Raw genomic sequence first — 23,743 nt, forward strand, 5'->3', positions numbered from 1 at the left:
TTAAAGGGCAGGAATACCTGCTGAGCATGCTCAGTCAGCATTGCAGCTTTTTTTTCTGTTCAATGTAGTACAATGCCAGCAATTGTAATGCTGTTAACAGCGGTCACATCCTTCTGCCAGTAGTTTTAATAGATGTAGTTGCCTTGGAAACAGCCATCTGCTCATTCCCTATTGGAATGCAATTGTTCCTCCAGTGCTGGGGTCGGCAAGAAGCAGGACATCGCGTGCAGAGGAAATATCTAAGATGCAGTGTGCTAATAAGAGGTAAGTGCTTGATTGGTGGAGGAGTTGAATGGAATTTATTGAAATCCAGCAATGCTTGCCAGGCAGGGCAGCTAGTCCTGCTTTCATAAGGTCAGTACTGTTAACAAATATAGGGAATTCTACATTTACCTCGTATGCTTTTATTGATTTTTATTGTTGTGTTGTGTGGCTTGTTTCAAGGGAAATTAAAAACATTTGCCATAGCAAGCCAGTTTTTGAAACTTAGAGGGTTGGTAGTAATCTGTTTTTAACATGTAATGCTTCCAGAGGAGGGAGACATGGAGGATTTGTGGTGTTAAAACCATTACTGGTGCCCTTTAGCATTAGATTAAAGGTTATATGAAACAACACTACAAGCCCTTCAGAACTGTATTGAAAGACAGAATCAGTGAAGTTCACACTCATATGGAGCATTGACTTTGTTCATATGTTGGAAATCTGTTTTAACTTCCAAGTGTAATGTTAATGACTGAGATGTTTGCAGATGCTTGGTGTTAATATCTGCTGCTAGTGCAGAAATGGTTTGTGAAGACATGCGTATTTTGCTTATCATCTCTTCTTGTTTGTTGATTATTTCTACCAATTGTTATGAAGCTGTTCAGCCATTACCTGGCCTTAGAGGTTTAGCACTGACTGATTTTGGTGCAGGAAAGTCCCAGTGTGAATTAGGTATTGCTGCGATATGTACATTTTACACGTACTGATGGTGTCAACCTTTTAAAACATCCATTACAACAGCAGCAACTAAATGTTGTTTATGGTTAAGTAGAGGAGTAGTAAGTGGCCAGAGAAAAACTTTAAAATTATCAGACAAATTGGAATCTGTGGAGATTTGTTAATTATTGTTTTGAAGGATTTGGTAAAATGTGGTCTTCATGTAAAATGTATTTAAATGAAAATAATCTTTCCAAAATTATCCTTGAATCATTGTGTTCTTCAAGATGAAGGGTGTCAGCCATTCACATATAGATTATGTATCAAGCTTTTTTCCCTAGAATCTGCATTAAACTCTTACCGTTAAGATTCAACATTGATTTAATCAAGTAAATCTTCATCTATTCTAAAATATGCCATATTCTAACTGCAGAACTACTTCATTATGGCTAGATTGCAATGCAAGAGTGTTGCCAAAATTGTTTGTTCAATTCCTGCACTAACTGAGGTTCCCATGAAGGATTCTCCTTCTCAAGCTCTCCCCTCTCTAGTGATTGTAATGAGGTCAGCCAGGTGGACCTCATACAGTATGAATTCTCTGATTGAGGCTATTAACCTTGTCCAATCAGGGAGCCCTGGCTGACAGATATAAACAAGAGTGTCAATGTGTCTTACACCTGCAAACACATGACATGGATGCTGGGGAAAAATAAGCGCTACCGCTGTTAGGCTGAAATAACTCCAGAGAGGCCAGTATCCTATCACCAATTCATCCTTTATTTACACATACATAATACTTGGCAATGATCTGGTTTCCTCAGAACCAGCTCAGTGTGACCAGAAACTCTGACACTCTTGTTTTTTTCTTTTTTTAAAGAGTGAATAGGATGTCTGACACTCCTTTTCTTAAATTTGACCTCACACTACCGCTGTTCGCCCTAAAAAAAAGAAAAAAAAGTGTCAGAGTTTCTGGTCACACTGAGAGCTGGTTCTGAGGAAACCAGATCAGTGCCAAGTATTATGTATGTGTAAATAAAGGATGAATTGGTGATAGGATACTGGCCTCTCTGGAGTTATTTCAGCCTCGCCTGAGGTATGGTGGTTAAACTATCACCAATTGTCTATCTCTAACAAGTGGTCGGTGATTGGTCCTATTGCCTGGTAAGACTATAGCAACTTTACCTTTTCTCTATTTCCCCTACTGCTATTTACAAAGTGACCTTGTCTTTGGAAAATACATCCTGTAACTCCACATTTAACCCTTTTCAGTCAGGTTAATGCCTTTTTAAAGAACTGAAAGGGGAATTTTGAAAGTTGTGAATTACATCCAATGTATGATTATGATTAACTACTCATCCTCTGACCTGTTTGCACTATTTGGCCTTTATTTCTTTGGAATTTAAAAATAAGGAAGTCTTTTTCCAACTCTACTTGGTGTTGGTGAGGCTGCATCTAAACGACTATGTACAGTTTAGGTCCATGTATTTAAGAAAGAATATATTAGCATTGGAGACAGATCAATGGAGATTCAATAGACTGATTCCTGGGATAAAAGGGTTGATTTATCAAGCACGGCTAAACAGGTTAGGCTTTTATTCATTAGCAGTTAGAAGAATGAAGAGAAATTTGACATTGTAAGTCTAATAGGGAGGACAGGCAAGGCCAGGTTAGTGAACATGGCAGGACTGGTGGACTGTAGTGCATTTATTTTAGTGCAAAGAGTATAACAGGTAAGACAGGTAAGTTATTAAGCTTGAACAGTGCATTGGATTATGATGTTGTGGCTATGATAGAAACTTGGTTAAGAGAAGGGAAGGACTGGCAGCTCAATGTTCCAGGGTTTAAATGTTTCAGGCAAGATAGAGAGGGATGTAAAAGGGATGGGGGAGGATTACATTACTGCTTAAGAAGAATATCACATCTGCACTAAGAGGACATCTTGCAGGGCTCATCCAGCAAGGCCTTTTGGGTAAAACCTAGGAAATGTGCGATCTGTGTGATGGGTTTATATTACTGGCATCCAGGTGCAAACACTACTGTGGTCAGGGGGACAGAGAGGAACAGATGGGTAAGCAGATCATGGAAAGATGTTAAACAACAAGGCTGTGATAGTAGGGGATTTCGACTTCCCCAGTATTGATATGGACTTCCATAGTGGCAGAGGCTTAGCTGGGACTGAATTTGTTTGGTGCATTCGGGAAGATTTCTTGAAACAATATATAGATAGTCCAACTAGAGAAGTGGCTGTACTAGACCTTGTATTGGGGAATGAGCCTGTGTTCTGAAGTTGAGTCATCAGAGTTGAAAAATTAACTCTGCTTTCTTCCCACAGATGCTGCCAGACCTGCTGAGTTTCTCCAGCAATTTCCATTTTTATTTCAGATCGCCAACATAGCGGTTCTTTGTTTTGCTTTGGACCAACTTGGATTGTTTTCGCTAGAATGTCAGAGGCTGAGAGGTGACCTGATGGATGTATGTAAAATTTTAAAAGGTGTTGGATAGTCTGGATATTCAGTCTTTTTCCCAGGACGGAACTGTCAAACACCAAGGGGCATTGCTTTAGGGTGAGAGGGGAAAAGTTTAAAGATGTGTGAGAGAAGATTTTCACATAGAGGGTAGTAGGCACCTGGAAGGTGGTAGAAGCAGATATCATAGCAATGTTCAAGAAACACTTAGACACATGAATAGGCAGGAAAAAGAGGGATACAGACCACATGCAGGTAGATGAGATTAGTTTAGAATGGCTAGCAAATTTTGAGATTTGTAGCTCAAGTTGAGGTTCTGGATGTAGGTTTGCTTGCTGAGCTGGAAGGTTCACGTTCAGACGTTTTGTCACCATACTAGGTATCATCAATAGTGAGCCTCCTGGAGCTTTGTCTGGACGCTCACTGAAGATGTTACCCAGTATGATGATGAAATGTCTGAACGTGAACCTTCTAGCTCAACGAGCAAACCTACATCCAGTTTAGAATGGCATCATAGTTAGCACAGGCACGGTGGGCCGAAGGGCCTGTTCCCATGCTATACTGTTCTATGTTCTGTGTAATGAGGGTTGATCTTATTCTGAGAGGGCTTGGGAGGCTGGATGTTGAGAAGGTGTTTACATTAGTGTGGGAATCTCAAACTATGCAACATAGTTGCAGAATAAGAGGGGCACTCACTTAAAACTGAGATATGAAGGAATTTCTTCTCCCCGAGGGTAGTGTAGATCTGGAATACTTTACCAATGCTCCCTTGAAGCTGTACAGACAGCTGCTCCGACTTTGTGTGTAGCGATCAGCACACCAATGCAGATCGCAACATTGGCTCTTGGTTCCAGAAGTTGCTGCTGCGCATGGACCTCGGATATCTGTGCAGAAGAAAAGCTAATTAGAGGGAACAGTGTTCTAAACTCCAGAAAATTGTGGAGTCTAGTTCACTGATGGTATTTAAAGAGGAGGTAGATGGATTTTTGGAAAATTGGGTGGTTTAGTGTTGCAAGGAGCTGGCTTGAAAGAGGAGCAATGGTAGGCTGGACTTAAGAGGCTGAATGGCCTACTCCTACTCCTATTTGTGGTCATATCATTCTCCAGCAAGACTTCTCCATTGTCAGCAAGGTTGGACTGCCACAATATTATGGTTTGGTTTAACTTAGCTGATTAAGCTGTTGTGATACCTCTGGACAGGACTCAATGCTGTCTAGAGATGCCTCTGTTATGTTCTCAGCTATTTTCAGACACTGTCTGCATTGGATATTTCCACAGATAAGCTCAGGTGTCAGTAACAGATGTGCGGAGTGATGTGCTACTTTGCATAAAGCAATAAAGAGAAAACAGATAGTTCATTTGTTATGCATGTCATATTAACATGGGACTTAAACAATGTTATTGCCTACATTCTGTCAATGAGTATAAAACCAGCCATTTACTTAACATTTTAGGAATAATAAGACAAAAGTAAAATATCATTTTTCTATTCTTTTATGAATTTAAAATTAAATATTTTATATAACTTTTATATAATATAATCTACTTATTTAGCATGAATCTTATGCGAAGATTTCATATTTGCTGTTTTCATTCTGGAATGAACTATGATCAGCTTTGGTGGACTTTCCACTTCTACTTAAAAATCAAGCTGTACAGAAAATTAGTAGTGGAAACTTCACCAATGCTCGATAATCAAATCAAATAATCAAATCATTGGTAACTAATGTTGTGGAGAAATCCACTTTGCCTTTGAGATTTTCCATTGTTGCTGCATGTAAACCTATCCTCTCAATGCATTGAAAGATTCCTTCTCAGTCCATCTGCCATATAGAAGAATCCAATTATTATGGCAATTGTATCTTACCATATATGTTTCCTCATTTAATGCAATATATGAAAGCATTGCATCAGGAATTCAGTGTAAATCAATGACGGAGAACACATTGCAGTATTGTCTATTGCAGAGAAATTGACACCTACATTAATTAATGTGTACATTGTTGGAAAGCGTGACCTGTAGAATGGTGAAAAGATCTTGGGCTAGACAGGCACAGTGTCAATGAAAAAGTGCAAGATGCTCCTTTTGTCCAGAGAAAGAAAAACAATCATAAATATAAGTTTTATAAAGAAAATAACATGAGCAAGTTATGTGGTGGTATGCTTTGGTGTAATTTGTGCCAAGTAATGATTTGTCATTTTGTTGGCCTAAAGATTCTGTTTAAAGTGAGACATTTTAAGAGTGAGGCATCCTTTTACAACTTGTTTGGTTGAGATAGTAACATAATTCCCACCAGGCATCACTGATTTACCTTTCCCACTTTCATTTGGACAGCTCCTGTCATGGAGGGAGATAGCCTTGGGGACTGTTTCTCTCCACCTTGCAGTGAAGCACTGTTCTTTCTCAAGTTGCTTCCATTTGATAATTTGGCATAGACCCATCAGAACTTTGAAGATTATGAATTCAATCAGTAGCAATAAAAATCTACATACTGTTTGTATTGAAAGCATCTGCAAATTAACTTTCTCTCAGCCTTCACTGTACACTAGAAAATCCCCAAAGCTAAAGAATATTAATTCAGTAATGACATGCTGCAATTAGTTTTTAGATGTTGAGAGTGTGGTGCTGGCGAAGCACAGGTCAAGCAATATCCAAGGAGCAGGAGAATCAACGTTTTGGGCAAAAGCCTTCATCGGGAATGGTGAATTCCTGATGAAGGGCTTTTTCCCAAAATGTCAATTTGCTTGCTCCTCAGATGCTGCCTGACTTGCTGTGCTTTTCCCGCACCACACTCTCGACTCTAACCTCCAGCATCTGCAGTCCTCACTTTTGCCTACTAATTTTTAAATGTCTACTTTCTCAGATATTATTTAGATTTTATATTCTAAACAATTTTATGCTGGGCATGCTAGCCAGTTAGTATTGCTGTTAGTATGGTGTTCGAGTCCTGGGACCTGAAATCTAAGAAGGGTGTCTGGGTCTTGTGCTTTCACAGTGCTTTGAAGGGAATGTGGATCCAGAGTTTGGGATTAGTAGGATGGGAGAATCAAGAGTTGAAAGCTTTTTTTCTAAGATTTCAGGCACATCATAGAGGAAGATTCTTAGGTCTTGGAATGATAGCAAAATAGGGGTCATTGGAAAGAGCTGTCAAAGTCTGGAACAATTCTTGTCACAAGGGACACTACAAATAAGTCATCAGGTTTGTGAAGCTTTCCACCATACTTCCCATTGAAGATATGCTACTGAGGCAGGATCAATTCCAAGAAAATTCTTTATCAAACTTATTTTCCAAAACCTTACACCACTGACAGTTGACCAGAGTTGATTATATTCCAAAATTATGAAAGCATTTTGTTCAAAATCAAGCTATATTTTGGAAGATTTGTGAATTCTAAGTTGTTGCATATTCCCTTATATTAGTTCACAATGTTTTAGTTCTGCATTGTAACAAATTCTTATATAGCACATATCTATATGGTTGAATACAGTCTCAGGTTTGCTAATGATCTTTATGCTGAGGTAACTGATCCTAGATGAGGAAGTAGGAATGTCACAGCATTAGATTCAGTGTCTCTTGACAAGCAAATGAAGAAAATCAGCCTGGGTTTTAATAGCTAATAATAAACAATGAATCCTGCCAGAAAGTGAATGCGGGAGTCAGTGTGACAGAATTATGCTCAATTCTGATGTCCCCTATGGTGTAATAGTTTGCTAACACAATTTATGTAGATGCATAAAGGAAGCATGATACTTTCCTGAACTAATAAAGTCTGCCCACGCCAATGAATAACATCCAGCATAATTCAACTGCTTTGGGAGAATGAACTTACAGAAACTCTGATCCATTCTGACCAAGATGGGCAGGAGGACATTAAAACCATGACTTTGGTTATTTCAAAGTGCTATATTAATTTGTTATTCTTAAATCTATGTACTGAAAGAGAAGAAGATTAGAACAGTTGAGAGGATAAGCAGTAAAAACTCTAAAAAATTGAATTTTTAAATTACCTGATGCTGATGTTTGATATATTAACAAAGATAATTATTGTAAGCTGATTTTTTTTTGTAAATATATTTATAAGCAATTTTTTTAACTTTACAAACATATAAAATATTGAAAAATACAATCAATAACAAATATAAATATAATAAAAAGTAAAAAAACAGAAATTACAATACAACAAACTGTCTACTAACTACTAACCTATCCTATAATACAGAACAAACCCTAACACTGTGCAAAGCAACACCAAAAAAAAGGCAAAAAAACCCCAAACAAACCCACAAAATACAGAACAGCTATGCTCAGTGCAAAGCTCCCAAACCAAGGAACGGAGGATTGTATATATACCCGTATTAACTCAGGAGACCCCTTCCAGGGCCCAGGGCTTGACAAATCTAACCATCCTGGTTAAACAAACACCTTAGTTAAGATAACTGACAAATCTATATCCAAATAACTCAAGTATGGCTGCCATGTCTTATAAAAATGGTCTGTTGTGTGGTGCACATAAACTGATTTTTAATCACTGGTGATTTAATTTGCCTGTGTACAGTGCATACTTCGCAACTGATTCAGGATGAATTATATGATAGTTATTCTAAAGTTTTGTTTAATGTACCTGGGGAAAGAAGGAGCAGTAAAGAGGTATTTTGCAGAATTTCTTCCCAAGAGATTGAATGGATTAGGTTCCAGCTGGAGTATGAGGAAAAGTTTTAATTAGCCAAAATGTATCTTTCCTTGGCACATTCTTTCCTATGGATGATTCTGAAATGCTGGAATCGACACTGTTTTGAATACTTGGGTATGATGATGGAATATTTCAAAGACAATGAAGTCTCATTTTATATGCACGAAAGGCTGAAGAGATGTATGATAATTCTCTGTGCTGAACATTTCAGCAGTATTGGATATTTGAGTTTACTTGAATCCCTGGATGTGGCAACACAATTAAATGCAAGGGACATTGCATATTCAAAGCAATTCAATGTCTTTGTTTTAATAATACAGATAGTAAGTTTTAATTGGTAATTTAAAATAGCTGTTTGGTATGTATCAATAATTTGCTGGGCCTTTCTAGGAAACTCAATTGCTCCGACAAACAAAGGCAGCCACTCAGTAGCTCCCCTGAAGACTCAACTGATTATATATAACCCGTTCAGACTAAGATGATTCCCTACGTTGTGCTCAATTTATCTTAGACAATGGGAAGGTGTAGATGCCAGTAGTGAACTGCAATTAGCTTTAGTACTTTTAGATTATGGAAGGAAAACATCAACCAGAATTCCCACATCTACTCAAATAGTTGCTGGTGGAAAGTTCATTGAGAATCATTTTAGAGTGAGGATGGAATTGGTGTTCTCTTTGTTACCCTCACAGTCAACTAGCTTCTGGCATTCATTGTCAAAGATGACATAAAAAGAATAATCATTTTAGCAAGGAACCAATGAGTTGGAGCGAAGGCTCTGTTTCATCTCTATGACTCTATGACAATGAAAGCAACATGATATTCAGCGAAGACTTGGCTGTGGAAATTAAATGTTAACAAAGAAAACTTACTGCTGTATTATGCATGCATTTGTAGTACATTGCACATTCCTATATCTGTTAATCAATTACATTAGTAGAATGTGAAAATTGAACTTTTAATTTTATTTATTCACTTATTGGATATAGTCTGACAAGGCCAACATTTATAACCAATGTCCTTGAGAAGTTGTGAGGTACCTTCTTGAACTGCTACAATTTATCTGGTACAGGTACGCTTTGTTGTTTGGAAGGGACTTCCAGGAATTTTGGCGGAGTGATGGTGAAGGAATGCTAATATAGCACTAAGGCAGGATGGCATGAGGCTTGGAGAGGAATTTGCCACCTTGGATGATGCCACCTTGTGGATTTATACGGTTGGTTCTGCTATAACGTGTGTTCCTTCAACACGAACAGGTTATAATACGATTGAAGAATTTAGACATTTTTTGTAGAGTGTGAACTTTCCTTACCTGTATCAGCTATAGCCTGATTCTGTTCTCATTGGTTAAAATTGTGCTGCTTCTATGTGATTTTCTTATAATGCGGGTTCGCATGGGAACGGAACTATCACGTTATTTCAGAACAGACAGTATAACATTAGCCATTATAACATATAGAATAAGGTTCTTCTTGAGTCAGATATCTTGAAGTTTATTTACACCACAAACTATTTAACAGCTACAATATCACAGGCATACATCAGTTTGTGACTATGTGTGTAAATGTGTATCATATACATAGCTCTGACAGACTCCATTACACAGAGAGTGGCTGAAGTTGAAGCGAGTACCTTTTATACACAGCATCATTATAGTTGATATCCAAATTTTTCTCTTACCCGTGTGGTCTTAGGTGGCAAAGGTCAGGTTTGGAAGGTGCTGTCAAAGGAGACTGGGTGAGTTACTGCAGTACATTCTGTAGATGGTCCACACTGCTGCCACTGTGCATAGGTTGTGAGGCAGATAGTGAAGACCGGTGTCCCAATCAACCAGACTGTTTTGTCCTCGGTGGTGCAGCTTCTTGACTGTTGCTGGATCTGCAGGGATTCAAGGCAAGCACCAAACTTTACCAGCATGGTGTATGCTTCTTGTTCTTTACCAGTTTGATTCTTAAAATAAGGCTTCACAATAATTGAAGTAGGTGTGTATAATGTGTATTTATGAAATAAATATAAAAGATTTTCATATTAATCAGAAAGAGCAAACCAGTAAAAATGTCTGGCAACAAAATTAGTTTTCATTTGACCATTGGTTTCTTTGTTTCTTGCTACACAATATGCATAATTTAAAAAAAAGAAAAGTGCTGGAAAAACTGTGTAGCATCTACAGAGAATGAAATAGGGTTAATGCTTTAAACTTTTGTCTGAAATTCCTTCTGCAAAGCATAATAACTCGCATAAGTTACTGTAAAACTATAGGTCAAGATTGAATATGATTTATTTGCTGTTGTTGAATTAATTGGTGGTTTATACACCCACCCTCAGCTTAGCAGAATATATATTTACCCACTCTCCAAATACAAGAGAAGGTTTTGTCATGAATTCTGGTTAGCTGGTGTAATTGTGCGAGATTAAGCAAGGTTTTCTTTTGAGCTGGTCAGTGATACTAACCCTATCGCAGATGAATGTAATTCAGAAATATAACATCGAGTGATTCCAACTGAGATTTCTGCCAAAGTTGTGTAACTTCCCATCTGACAGTTTTTCAATTACAGTTGATCTACATTAGTCTACACTTCATTATTGGGATTTATGCATGTATGTTGTTTTCTATCTTTGTGATTTTGGCATACGTTTTGGAAATTATGACTGAGTCAGAGTATGAACAGGAACATCAAACCTAAGCACATGATTCATCTAGCCCATATTCACTATGAATCAGGAATCCAATTTTATTTTGAAAGTGCTAAATAGAAATTGACACTTGAAATTCTTCAGAATCAAAGAAACTACAGTTCAGGAGAAGCCCATTCTACCAAGTGTATCTAAAATACTGTTGACTTTTCAATGGAAATATCGACTTTAATTGCATTGTCCTGCTGTTTTTACATTAGCAGGCTTATTATTGGCATATAATATGGTGTACAGTCTTCACTTAACCTAATTTTGAATGGATTCTCTATTAAGATCTTCATAAATGACCTATTTAGATTCTTTCTGAAAAGCTACAACTGTTCAGCTCTTCCTGTTCAATAGTAAAACAATAAGCTTGAGCAGAGTTGTAAAGAAATAGAATAAATTGCAAATGTGGTCAATATAAAATGATATAAAAATAGGCACTGGAAATAAATAGCATGTTCATTAGCATCTGAAAAGAAAGGAGACGGGTTAGTATTTTGTGTAAGAAACCTTGTTCAGAATTCAATTGGACTATTCTGGTGGAAGAGGCGGGCTGTATTTTTGCAGCATCTCCTGGTTTTACTGCAGTGTGCTAATGTTAATACCTTTGTAAGTACCCCCAATGGGATTGTATGCCTATTGACTACGTATATGTTACTGTGAGAGAAAATGCGGAATACATAAAGTCTCTCACTAAAAAAATTCCACGGTCATGGTTTTGCTGTTAGGTTGGAGGTTCTGAGGTCAGATGGAAATGCATCACAGCATCATACATGAGTGAATGACAGACATGCCTGTGCTTTGTAGCAACCGCAGCAGCAAATTAAGGGAATAGTGGCAATGGAGCCATCCAGTTAACAGTGCTGAGGAGGTCCTAGTGCCAGCAAGTTGAACACAGTTCAGATTTCTAAGTGCATCTGCCCAGTAAGCCAGTTTGAATCTGGAGACAGGAGGAAGGGGTGGACAGCTACAAAGAAAAAATGGAAACGTCAGGAGGAAGAGGAAAGGTCACCATATCCTTCAGCAATATTTTGATTGAGGCAGTTTTGGAAACATTCTGCAAAAGGAGGTGGGCCTTCTTTCCAGAGGATGGAAGGAGGAGACTAGTAAATATCACAAAAAAGATGTGGCTGCGGGTCAGACATTATAATTGGCTATAGTGTAATGGCCAGCACCTGAATTCAGTGCAGAAAGAAATTGAATGACATGCTGCAATTTAAATCAATTACAGGAACAGAAATCACAGATCCTGATGCTGTCCTAATCTGGGCCTCTGGCCTCTAACCCAAGCACAGTTGGGTTAGACTCTAGCCCTGGTCCCTTAGCTTTCTCTGCCCTGGGCGCTGTCTAAAAGCACAGCATTAAATATATGTCACCGTGTAATGTAGATTCATGCATGTGTCCACGTACTAACGTTAATATTGAGACAAAGAGTGCTGGAGAAACTCACCAGGTCTATCGGCATCTGTGGAGAGAAAAAGAGTTAGTGTTTGAAGTTCAGTGACCCTTCATCAGAGTGAAAACATTAACTCTGTTAACCTTCAAAACATTAACTCTGTTTTTCCGTCCATAGATGCTGCCAGACCTGTTCAGTTTCTCCGGGACTTGCTGTTTTGATTTCAGATTCCAGCATTGGCATTCTTTGTTTTATTTTATCATCAAGGTATCCAATTCTCTTGCATGTCAGAACCATGTTAAGGCATCAGTGAATACTGCGGTGAGATGGCTAAATGGTTCCTGCAACATACAATCAGAATATACACGGTAACCAGCTCGTAGACATGAGGACAACATTGGCATTGCCTAAGTGTTGGTTGCAGCAAACATCAGCAATGAAGGCTAAGGAGTGCCAACAGACCAGTGCAGGAGTTATTGTTATTGTAACCAATGGAGCAGGAGGCAATGCAGTTTCAAGGGGTCTCTGGTAAGGCAGAGGCTGAGATAACATAGATGATATAGAGTCAATGTAAAGATTTGATGGTGCCCACTAATTGTTACATCATTTCTGTCATGCCCCACTTGTTGGAGCTCTCACAGCCACTAGAAGCTCCTTATCAAAGGGAGGCAAGGGACCTTAGTTACTTCACTTTAATAATTTCTCTCCATCAGGTTAGCCAACAGATGAGGGACAGGCCAGAGATTATGCCACACAAGAAGCTCACAAGATGCAAAGCCATCTGAATACACTGCATCACATCACTTTTGCCTCATATTTGATCAGTACAGGTGCCTTCACATCAATGGACTCTGGTGTATGTGTTCCATGCGTTGCATATTCTGATTGATACTACTTCAATATATAGATGCAAGAGAAGTTAGTAGAGGCAGTGACAACTGAAGCCAATTCATCTCTGAGGAAACCAAGGCTGGTTCCTGGAGGATTCATTTCACTGTTTGCTCTGATCAACCTCCATTTTGCCCACAACCAAATCTCAGCCCTAGGACATGATCATTAGGTACCGGGCACCTCACCCTTTCTCTACAGGCTTTGGCATCTGACAGCTGTGACATATCACAACCATCCTGGCAAACTTACTATGCACTGCTATTGTGTTCGGGATTATTTCAGCATGGAATGGTTGAACCGAAGGCTCTGTTTCCATGCTGTATGACTCTATTAATGTGAGACTCTAGAGGCTTACATTGCAAGGGGCACTAGCATTGAAAGGGTACTGCAAGGTCACTTTGCACACTGATTGTGCCATGCTGCATGTCAGCAATGTTTGCTTCCATTCTTAGTGCTCACTGATTTAATGCCTGTCTGCCCATTAGTGCAGTCACAAAACAAGGCATCTTGTCTTGCTGGTCAGCTGTCCTCAGTCTCCGGTGCAGCACGTGTTGCTGTATGGCAGTGTGCTTCATCAATCTCACAGCTACACCATGTGCCAGCAAAAGGAGATGCTTAGACAGAGTGTGAGCAGCAGATTTCACCAGAAAATATGAATATGAATCATTGTCACAAGCTTCCTGCTCCTGCCCATACTTTATACCATGACTTCGTCAGTTGGAAGTGAGGAGCTTCAACAACAGTTTCTACCATCCTGCATCTTAATTGTGATAGATACTGGATAATATAAATGTGAGTACTTCCTCATATCAAATCACTAGGGACAGTTGCTGCTGGAAAGAGTTACTAAAATCATACGATTTCTTCAATAGCAATGCGATGTAAGATGTGTCTTCCATATGGTGGAACAACATCCATCGGGCAGCCTACTGTCTGGCACCTTGAAACTTTAGATGGTTAATTTCCAAGTGAGATAATTTAGTTTCACTCATCACCCAGATGCTTTATTGTCCTTGTAAGCAGTTCTGACAAAGAAGCATATAGCCTGTCATCACTGTTTTCTTATACTCCTATGAAGTACTTGGAACATTTCCTGTTAAAGATACTGGAATAAATGCATGTTGTTATTCTGATGGCGTTCCAACAGTGGTCATAGACAGGAAATTCCAGGATTTTGGATCAATGACGATGACATAACAATTTATAACTTGGAGGAGATTTTGTTCCGATAATTACACATGTGTTTCTCCAGCCTGCTGATCTGTGAGATGTTGTTGAACTAAGCTTGATGAGCTGCTGCAGTGCATCTTATAAATTCTGCCTATTGAAATCTTCGAGTGCCAACATTGGCGAAGATGGGTTGTATGGACACTTGTAGAAGTACTAGTGAATTGGACTGTCCTCCTTCAGCTTCCTGAGTGTAATTGCAGCTATAGTCAGCCAAGTATCATATACTTGATTCTGGTAGTAATGGGAGAGCCTTTGAGGGTTAGGGAGTGACTTCCTTGTCACTAAGTATCTAGCCCCTACTTTGTTCTTGTCATCAGATTTTGTTACGTCTTGTTTGATTAGCTTTCAGTGTTCCTAAGACATTGATAAGATCATAAGACCATAAGACATAGGAGCAGAAATTAGCCATTCAGCCCATTGAGTCTGCTCTGCCTTTCAATCATGGCTGATAAGTTTCCACCATTTGATCATGGCTGATAGGTTTTTTAACTCCATCCTCCCACTTTCTCCCCGTAACCCTTCATCCCTTTGATAATCAAGAACCTATCTATCTCAGTCTTATATATACTCAATGACCTGGCCTCCACAGCCTTTTGTGCAGATGAATTCCATAGATTCACCACTCTCTGGCTGAAGAGGTTTCTCCTCATCTCCGTTCTAAATGGTCTTTCCTTTACTCAGAGGCTGTGCCCTCAGGTCCTAGTCTCTCCTACCAATAGAAATATCTTCCCAACATCCACTCTGTCCGGGCCATTCAGTATTCTGTATGTTTCAATTATATTCCCCATCATCCTTCTAAACTCCATCGACTAAAAACCCAGAGTCCTCAAGCATTTCTCATACGTTAAGCATTTCATTCCTGGGACTATTCCCATGAATCTCCTCTGAACACATTCCAGGGTTGGTATATCCTTGCTGAGATATGCGGCCCAAAACTGCGTACAATACTCCAAACGTGGCCTGGCCTGAGCCTATAGAGTCTCCGAAGTGCATCCCTGCTTTTATATTCAAGTCCTCGAAATAAATGCCATCATTGCATTTGTCTTCCTAACTACTGACACAACCCTGCAAGTTTACCTTGAGGGAATCCTGGACTAGCACTCCCAAGAGTCTGTGCACTTCCGACTTCTGAATTTTCTCCCCATTTAGAAAATAATCCATGCCTCTATTCTTCCTACTATAATACTTCTACCTCTCACTTTCCCACATTGTACTCCATCTGCCAATTCTTTGCCCACTCTCCTAACCTGTCCAAATCATTCTGCAGCCTCCTGGCCTCCTCAATGCTACCTGTCCATCTATCCGGAAATGACGGCGGATGATGCGCTGTACATGGAGGTTAGTGGGGTGGTAGGTGAGGACCAGGGGGGTTTTGTCCTGGTGGCGGTTGGAGGGGCGGGGTTCAAGGGCGGAGGTTTCTCCTCATCTCCGTTTTAAATGGTCTTTCCTTTACTCAGAGGCTGTGCCCTCAGGTCCTAGTCTCTTCTACCAATAGAAATATCTTCCCAACATCCACTCTGTCCGGGCCATTCAGTATTCTGTATGTTTCAATTATATTCCCCATCCCATCCTTCTAAACTCCATCGACTAAAAACCCAGAGTCTTCAAGCATTTCTCATACATTAAGCTTTTCATTCCTGGGACTATTCCCATGAATCTCTTCTGAACACATTCCAGGGTTGGTATATCCTAGCTGAGATATGTGGCCCAAAACTGCGTACAATACTCCAAACGTGGCCTGACCTGAGCCTATAGAGTCTCCGAAGTGCATCCCTGATTTTATATTCAAGTCCTCTCAAAATAAATGCCATCATTGCATTTGTCTTCCTAACTACTGACTCAACCCTGCAAGTTTACCTTGAGGGAATCCTGGACTAGCACTCCCAAGAGTCTGTGCACTTCTGACTTCTGAATTTTCTCCCCATTTAGAAAATAATCCATGCCTCTATTCTTCCTAATATAGTACTTCTACCTCACACTTTCCCACATTGGGCAAAGAATTGGCAGATGGAGTACACTCTCCTAACCTGTCCAAATCATTCTGCAACCTCCTGGCCTCCTCAATGCTTCCTGTCCATCTATCTATCTCTGTATCATCTGCAAACTGAGCCAGAACACCTTCAGTTCCTTCATCTACATCATTAATGTATAAAATGAAAAGTTGTGGTCTCAACACAGAGCCTTGCAGAACACCACCAGCTGCCATCCTGCTTTCAGCCAGACAGCAAAGCTTCTGTCCATCTGAGCACCTTGCCTCTAACACCATGGGCTCTTATCTTACTCAGTAGCTGCCTGTGTGGCAACTTGTCAAAGGCTTTCTTGACATCCAGGTGGATAGCATCCATTGTCTCTCCTTGGTCCAACCTGCTCGTTACTTCCTCAAAGAATTCTAGTAGATTTTTCAGGCATGACCTCCCTTTGATGAAACCATGCTGACTTTGCCTATTTTACCATACACTTCTGGGTATTCAGAAATCTCATCCTTCACAATGGATTTGAGATCTTATCCACGACCAAGGTTAGGCTAATCAGTCTGTAATTTTCCATCTTTTGCTTTACTCCATTTTAAACAGGGGTCTCCTATTAGCTATTTTTCAATCCTCTGGAGCCCTTCCTGATTCTGAATTTTTTCTGAAAGCGATTCCTGAAAGATCATCACTAACGCCTCTGCTATCTCTTCAGTTACTTAGAACTCTGGGGATGTAGTTTATCTGGTTTAGGTAATTTATCTACCTTCAGGCCATTCAGCTTTTCTAGCACATTCTCCTTGATGATGGCCACCATATTTCACTCTCTTGAATATTTGGGATATTACTTGTGTCTTCCACCATAAAGGCTGACGTGAAATAATTATTCAGTTCCTCAGCCATTTCCTTGTTCCCCACTGCTATCTGTCCAGCATCATTTTCCAGTCGCCCAATGTCTATTTTTGCCTCTCTTTTATCCTTTAGATATCTAAAGAAACTCTTACAGTCTTCCTTTATATTACTGGCTCACTTACCCTCATATTTAATCTTCTTCCTCCTTATTTCTTTTTTTATTGTTGGCCTCTGTTGGTCTTTGCAAGCTTCCCAATCCTCTGGTTTCCCACTGCTCTTCTCCACAGGATATACTTTCTCTTTTGTTTTTAATGCTATCCCTGACCTCCCTAGTCAGCCATGGTTACCTCCTCCTCCCTGTGCCATGCTTCTTTTTCTTCAGGACGAACCTCTGCTGTGTCTCTTGAATTACTCCCAGAAACTGCTGCCTTTGCTGTTCCACTGTCTTTCCTGCTAGGCTCCTCCAGAGTGTGAACTCTATAGTGATGAAGCCAATTAAAATAAAGGGAGATGGATAGCTGTTTGTTATCAATAGTCATTACCTGGCACTTATTTAGGACAGGTGTTGCCTGCCCCATGTCAGCTCATGTTGTCCAATTTCTATTGTATTTTTAACTTATAATTCAAACAGGCCGTTTATTTAATACCAGTATGATGCATGTAGGTGCAATCAAAATGAAGAGGGATTTGTTCAATATAATCCCACCTCACGGAGGTTATAAGAAGTAACAAACAAAAAAGGTCAGAATCTCCACTCACCATGTGCACATACACACATCCTTCTCTTGTCGTGGTTATTGCACTTATAATAAGGAAGTGGTGCAATGTTGCTAAAAACATTTGGTACTTCCTTCAACTCAGGATTAGGAGGTAGAGAGAATAGTACAGCATTGAAACATTTCTGTTTTTTTCTAAACAATTGGCAACTAAAGGTACTTTTAATATTTGGAATGTGAGGACTTAAATAGCTTTAAAAAATATTTAATCTGTGTCTAATACATTTCTCACTAATCTAAAAGCACTTGTACTTATTTGTAGTCTTCCCCTTAATTCCACAACTGGTATAAGATTATTCAAATTTCCTCTTTTGTCCTTATTGGCCAATGGTAAATTATTACAACTGGAAATTTTGTGGCTAATTGGGAAAGATGGTAGAAATGTTGTTAACGTTCATTTTTAGGTAGAAAAGTTAACATCAGGCAGATCCTCAGATTGAAAAAGGATAATTATGATGTACAGAAAAAATAATAAAGTATTGTTCACATTCGAGAATTTATCCTAATTTGCTTAACCAACAAGTTTAGGATGAAAACAGAGTGATGCATCCTCTAAATTTCAGGTACCAGCACTAATGAAGAAATGGCCATCATTAAGGGCGATTTTGGTAACTGTCTGTTAATTTTTGAAAAGGAAATCAGAATCTTAACATTCAAAACAAATCCACAGAGGACTGGAAGGACGATTAAATTAAACTTCTAGCTTACTGACCCCTTCTTTGACTGCATCAACTGCCAAAACTTCTCCCATCCCAGAATCTGTCCCTACATGGAATAATCAGGAAATGTGTTGGGATGATTGCCACCCTCTTATTTGTATTGATGTTTGCTACCAAAGATTGCTAGTTTGATGCATAAATGATTAGATTAGATTCCCAACAATATGAAAACAGACCATTTGGCCCAACAAATCTACACCGACTCTCCAAAGAGTAACCCATCTACCCCACACCCCCATATTTACCCGAGTAATGCACCTAACACTACGGGCAATTTAGCATGACCAATTCACCTGATCTGCACATCTTTGGATTGTGGGTGGAAACCGGAGCACCCAGAGGAAACCCACGCAGACACAGGGAGAATGTGCAAACTCCACACAGACAGTCACCCGAGGTGGGAATTGAACCTGGTGCTGTGAGGCAGCAGTGCTAACCACTGAGCCACTGTGCTGCCTCAAATAGTTCATTGACATTCAGGGGTAAATGCTAAGTGCACCCTACTTCCATTGAGCCCTTTGGTATTAAATCACCTTTATTGGATTTCACTTTATGATAGCTTTTTTGAGACTTGTAATAACATGTAAAATACTCCCATTCGCTGTAAGTATATTGAAGTGTGCTGTACTACTTAAACTAAAATTTAATTATGGTGAATTTATGCAGGGCCAATAATGTATTCAGTTGCAAGTTGACTGGGAGCATAGGCTACCGAAAAAAAAAATCAGGCAGGTTCCAGTTTGACTCTCAGTTCCCCATGGAGCCCAGTTGAACAAAGTTCATCTCAAGTATGACAGATGATGCCAGAGGGTGTGGTGCAAGCACAAGGATTTTGCACTAGACATTTCCTTGGTCCAGTCACCTGGACATCAGGATAAACATTGTGTATAGTTCAGTTATGGTACAGAATTGAGGTTCACTGGGATTTTTTACTGCGAAGACCCTAAAAAATGCTACAATTAAGTTTCTTACAATGAGGCTTGTCAGCAGAGAGGTTGCACTTTGAGAAGCTGCCAGTCACACCCATTTTACAAATCAAATTTACTTTCATTTTTTGGACTTGAATCGTACCTCTTAATCATCGTAAGTCACATGAATGGATTCGAATTACCTTCATTTCACTGCCATGTTTCTCTTCTTCTCTTCGTTTTGTAGTATTGAATGCTTCCTGAGGCATAGGTGAAAGTGAGGACTGCAGATACTGGAGATTAGAGTCGAAAGTGTGATGCTGGAAAAGCATGGGAAGTCAGGCAGCATCCAAGGAGCAGGAGAGTCGACGTTTCAAGCAAAAGCTCTTCATCAGGAATTTCCTGATGAAGGGCTTTTGCCCGAAACCTCGATTCTCCTACTCCTTGGATGCTGCTTGACCTGCTGTGCGTTTCCAGCACCACACTCTGTGGCATAGTGTAGCCTACTACTGTACCACATTGATGCAACCTCTATTTCGGGACAAGCTTGAGAGTGAGTGCAGCCAGGCTATTAGAATTTGTGAGCTTTGCAGCTCCATCATATCCTCATTTAGGGTTAGTATCTGGGTCAATATGGCAGTGAGTCATTGCATAGTGATCAGCAATGGTGAACCATGACCTTTTCCTGTCCACATAGCCCACAAGCACAAAGGCTAATCACTCACCTTTTACTGAAACAGTCCTAACTGATATCAGTCAACGAGCTATAATCACCTTATTCTGTTTATTCTAACTGCTCAAGGTCATAATTTATTGGGCAATTGAGCAAACTAATAATTCATATCTGCTGCATTTATTTAAAGCAAAAAGTTTGGACCTTCAGGCTAGTGAAAATGTCACTGCATTTATTCTCGTTCATTTTCAAAATGTACCTTCTTATTTTATAATTTGAAGGAAGAAACCACCAATGAAACAGTTCAAAGGGGGAGATTAATCTTCTGGGACTTCAATAGACTAAGTAAATGCTAAAATAGATGTTGCTGTACAATTTAGTACAAGAACAGGCTGAAGTTGCATGTCTTTGTTTGCTACTTGCTTTTGGTTAGTTATGTGTTCTCTATTTTTGCACAGAAAACACCCACAACATAGTTTCCTTCATCCATACGGTGGCTTTCAGATCTGTTGGGGTGTGAAACAAGAATGAACTCTGGATGCAGGTGGGAGGTGATGTTTGATGGTCGAGAGGTAGCGGGTTAGTGAAGAAAGCCATGAACTCACATTCCATTTTACACCAGCAGATTTTGTTCTCCTTTTTCATTTGCTTTCCCTTAGTCTCCACGTATTGTTGAAATAAAATTGCCTCATCTTCTTTGTTTTTGCTAGTAAAATGGACTGCAAGACATTCTTCAATCTTTGTCTTTGCAAACAGCAAATCCCTGAGTTCCCTTCTGCTTTTTAACCTTGCCTGCAAACCACCTGCTAAGCCTAGCAACTTATTCAAATATATTTGATGAAGAACCAAGAAAGTGTGACTCTGAATATCCTGTCTCTATATTTTCAATGCACTGGTATCACTGCTTAAATTGAAAAAAAAAGCACATCTCTTATGAGTATTAACTGTGATAGGAGGATATGTAGAACATGGAATATTTTCCTTTGAAAGATATGTGAGCAACATAGATCAGAAACATATGTAGATTTGCTACCTATTGATGCTGAGTTAATAATCCGGCAGCTGGAGTAGTCTGCAGCGCTGCAGTAGACATCCATGATTGTGAGAAGGTAAATAACATCCTGAATTCCTGTTCCAGATCAAATAGTGACTCCAATACTCATGCTTAAATAGCAGACTGGTATTCACGGTCTGACTACTGACATCAATAAAGGAAAAAACATCTGATCAAAGTTACTGTTCAAAATAGAGATAACATAAACTTTGTATGTATAAAGATGAAAATACAGCCCTCTAAAAAGGGCCCGGCTTCCTTGAAGATACGCCATCTGAAGTGAAGTGGTTGAAAACATGAAGTCAGATTCAGCTGTTGGGATGGTTTGTCCAGTCCAGGAGTAGACTGAGCTAATCAGGTCCTGGGTGTAAGTGACTTTTACAGCACTCCAGGTTCAGCCATATGGGCCCACCAATTATATGTAAATAAATTATTAAGGGTCAATTGAACTTGATAAAACAGTAGGAAGGGAGGGAGGTGTTGTAATTCAGGGATGTTCCTTGCTCATTGGAGTCACCTCCTACACTTCACACTCTTTAAAACCTACCCCTCATTGCTACCCTTACCCCTCCCACCCAAGTTACCAAAAACTCACGTGCCTAAGGTCTGCGTATTTACCTGGATCCAGGATTCATCGGGCTCCTGTGTCAGCATCCTTGCAGTTAGAGCATAAGACCATAAGACATAGGAGTGGAAGTAAGGCCATTTGGCCCATCGAGTCCACTCTGCCATTCATGGCTGATGGACAGTTCAACGCCACATACCCGCACTCTTCCCATGGCCCTTAATTCCTTGCGAGATCAAGAATTTATCAATCTCTGCCTTGAAGACATTTAACGTCTCGGCCTCCACTGCACTCCGTGGCAATGAATTCCACAGACCCACCACTCTGGCTGAAGAAATGTCTCTTAATTTCCATTCTAAATTGACCCCCTCTAATTCTAAGGCTGTGCCCACAGGTTCTAGTATCCGCATCTGATGGAAACAATTTCCCAGCATCCACCCTTTCTAAGCCATGCATTATCTTGTAAGTTTCTATTAGATCTCCCCTCAACCTTCTAAACTCTAATGAATACAATTCCAGGGTCCTCAGCCGTTCATTGTACGTTAGGCCTACCATTCCAGCGATCATCCGTGTGAATCTCCGCTGGACACGCTGCAGTGCCAGTATGTCCTTCCTGAGGTGTGGAGACCAGAATTGGACACAGTATTCTAAAATGGGGCCTAACTAGAGTTTTATAAATTCTCAGTAGCACATTGCTGCTATTACATTCCAACCCTCTTGAGATAAATAACAACATTACATTTGCTTTCTTAACCATGGACTCAACCTGCAAGTCAACCTTTAGAGAAGGTTGAGGATTGGCCATCTGACAGAAGGCAGAGAGCTGGGATAAAAGGTTCTTTTTTTAGAATGGCAGCCGGTGACAAGTGGTGTCCCACAGGATGCAGTGTTAGAACCTTTTGTCTTTTGCCTTCAGAGAATCCTGGACTAGCACTCCCAGATCCTTTTGTACTTGGGCTTTATGAATTTTCTTGCCATTTAGAAAATAATTCATGCCTGTATTCTTTTTTCCAAAGTGCAAGACCTCGCATTTGCTCACATTGAATCTCATCAGCAATTTCTTGGACCACTCTCCTAAACTGTCTAAATCTTTCTGCAGTCTCCCCACCTCCTCAAAATTACCTGCCTGTCTGCCTAACTTGGTATCATTGGTGAACTTCGCCAGAATGCCCCCAGTCCCCTCATCCAGATCATTAGTATATAAAGTGAACAGCTGCGGCCCCAACACTGAACCCTGCGGGGCCCTATTTGTCACTAGCTGCCATTCTGAAAAAGAACCTTTTATCCCAACTCTCTGCCTTCTGTCAGACGGCCAATCCTCAATTCATGCCAGTAGCTCACCTTGAACACCATGGGCCCTCACTTTATTCAACAGCCTCCTGTGAGGCGTCTTTTGGAAGTCTAGGTAGATAACATCCACTGGGTTTCCCTGGTCTAACCTACTTGTTGCTCCTTCAAAAGAATTCTAACAGGTTTGTCAGGCATGACCTCCCTTACTAAATCCATGCTGACTTGTGCTGAGTTGGCCAACACCTCCTCAGGGCAGTGAGAAGGTAGAAGTCCTTCCAGTAAGGAGTAAACATCCCACTAGGAGCTCGTTTAACTTGTCTGCAGCACTCTACACTTGAGGGGCAAGTGTCTAATTGCCCAGTGGCATGGTTGCTAACATTTCTCCTGGTGGGAGGTGAGGTAGGTATCATGGTTGAGCTCTCTGCCAATCCCATAATTTTCTGCTCAGTGCTCCTTGGCGAGGCTCAGGAAGCCTGACTCAGAACAGCTATCCTAGATATCTCTCTCCGTCTGCCCGTTGGTATTCGGGTGATTCTCTTCAAATGTCTGCACAGTCACGACAGTTGGTTTATGAGTAAATGAGCTGAAAATGTCTTGCTGGAAAAGCGCCTAGGAACCCTCCAGCCACAAGGGATTAACTCAGATTTCTCCAGTTTCCTCATTTCCCCTCC

At 40.1% G+C, this 23,743-nt stretch overlaps 1 protein-coding gene across 6 annotated transcripts in view; it reads left to right on the top strand.

The window, feature by feature from the left end:
- Positions 1–23,743, top strand: part of fgd4a (FYVE, RhoGEF and PH domain containing 4a) — a 253,803-nt gene that overhangs the window by 124,987 nt on the left and 105,073 nt on the right. For 2 of the 6 annotated variants that reach the window (XM_043709249.1, XM_043709243.1), the window contains exon 2: positions 195–264. The exons of 2 other annotated variants lie outside the window; for them this stretch is intronic. Coding sequence is in view for 3 of the 4 variants with exons in the window: in XM_043709243.1 (XP_043565178.1) it covers positions 195–264 (70 nt within the window). In the remaining variant the exon portion in view is untranslated. Of the gene's footprint in view, positions 1–146; positions 265–23,743 lie in introns of those variants that run through there. 2 more of the 6 variants (XM_043709242.1, XM_043709245.1) reach the window with 1 other exon arrangement.

This window comes from Chiloscyllium plagiosum, chromosome 19, assembly GCF_004010195.1.
Source record: "Chiloscyllium plagiosum isolate BGI_BamShark_2017 chromosome 19, ASM401019v2, whole genome shotgun sequence".
NCBI lineage: Eukaryota > Metazoa > Chordata > Chondrichthyes > Orectolobiformes > Hemiscylliidae > Chiloscyllium > Chiloscyllium plagiosum.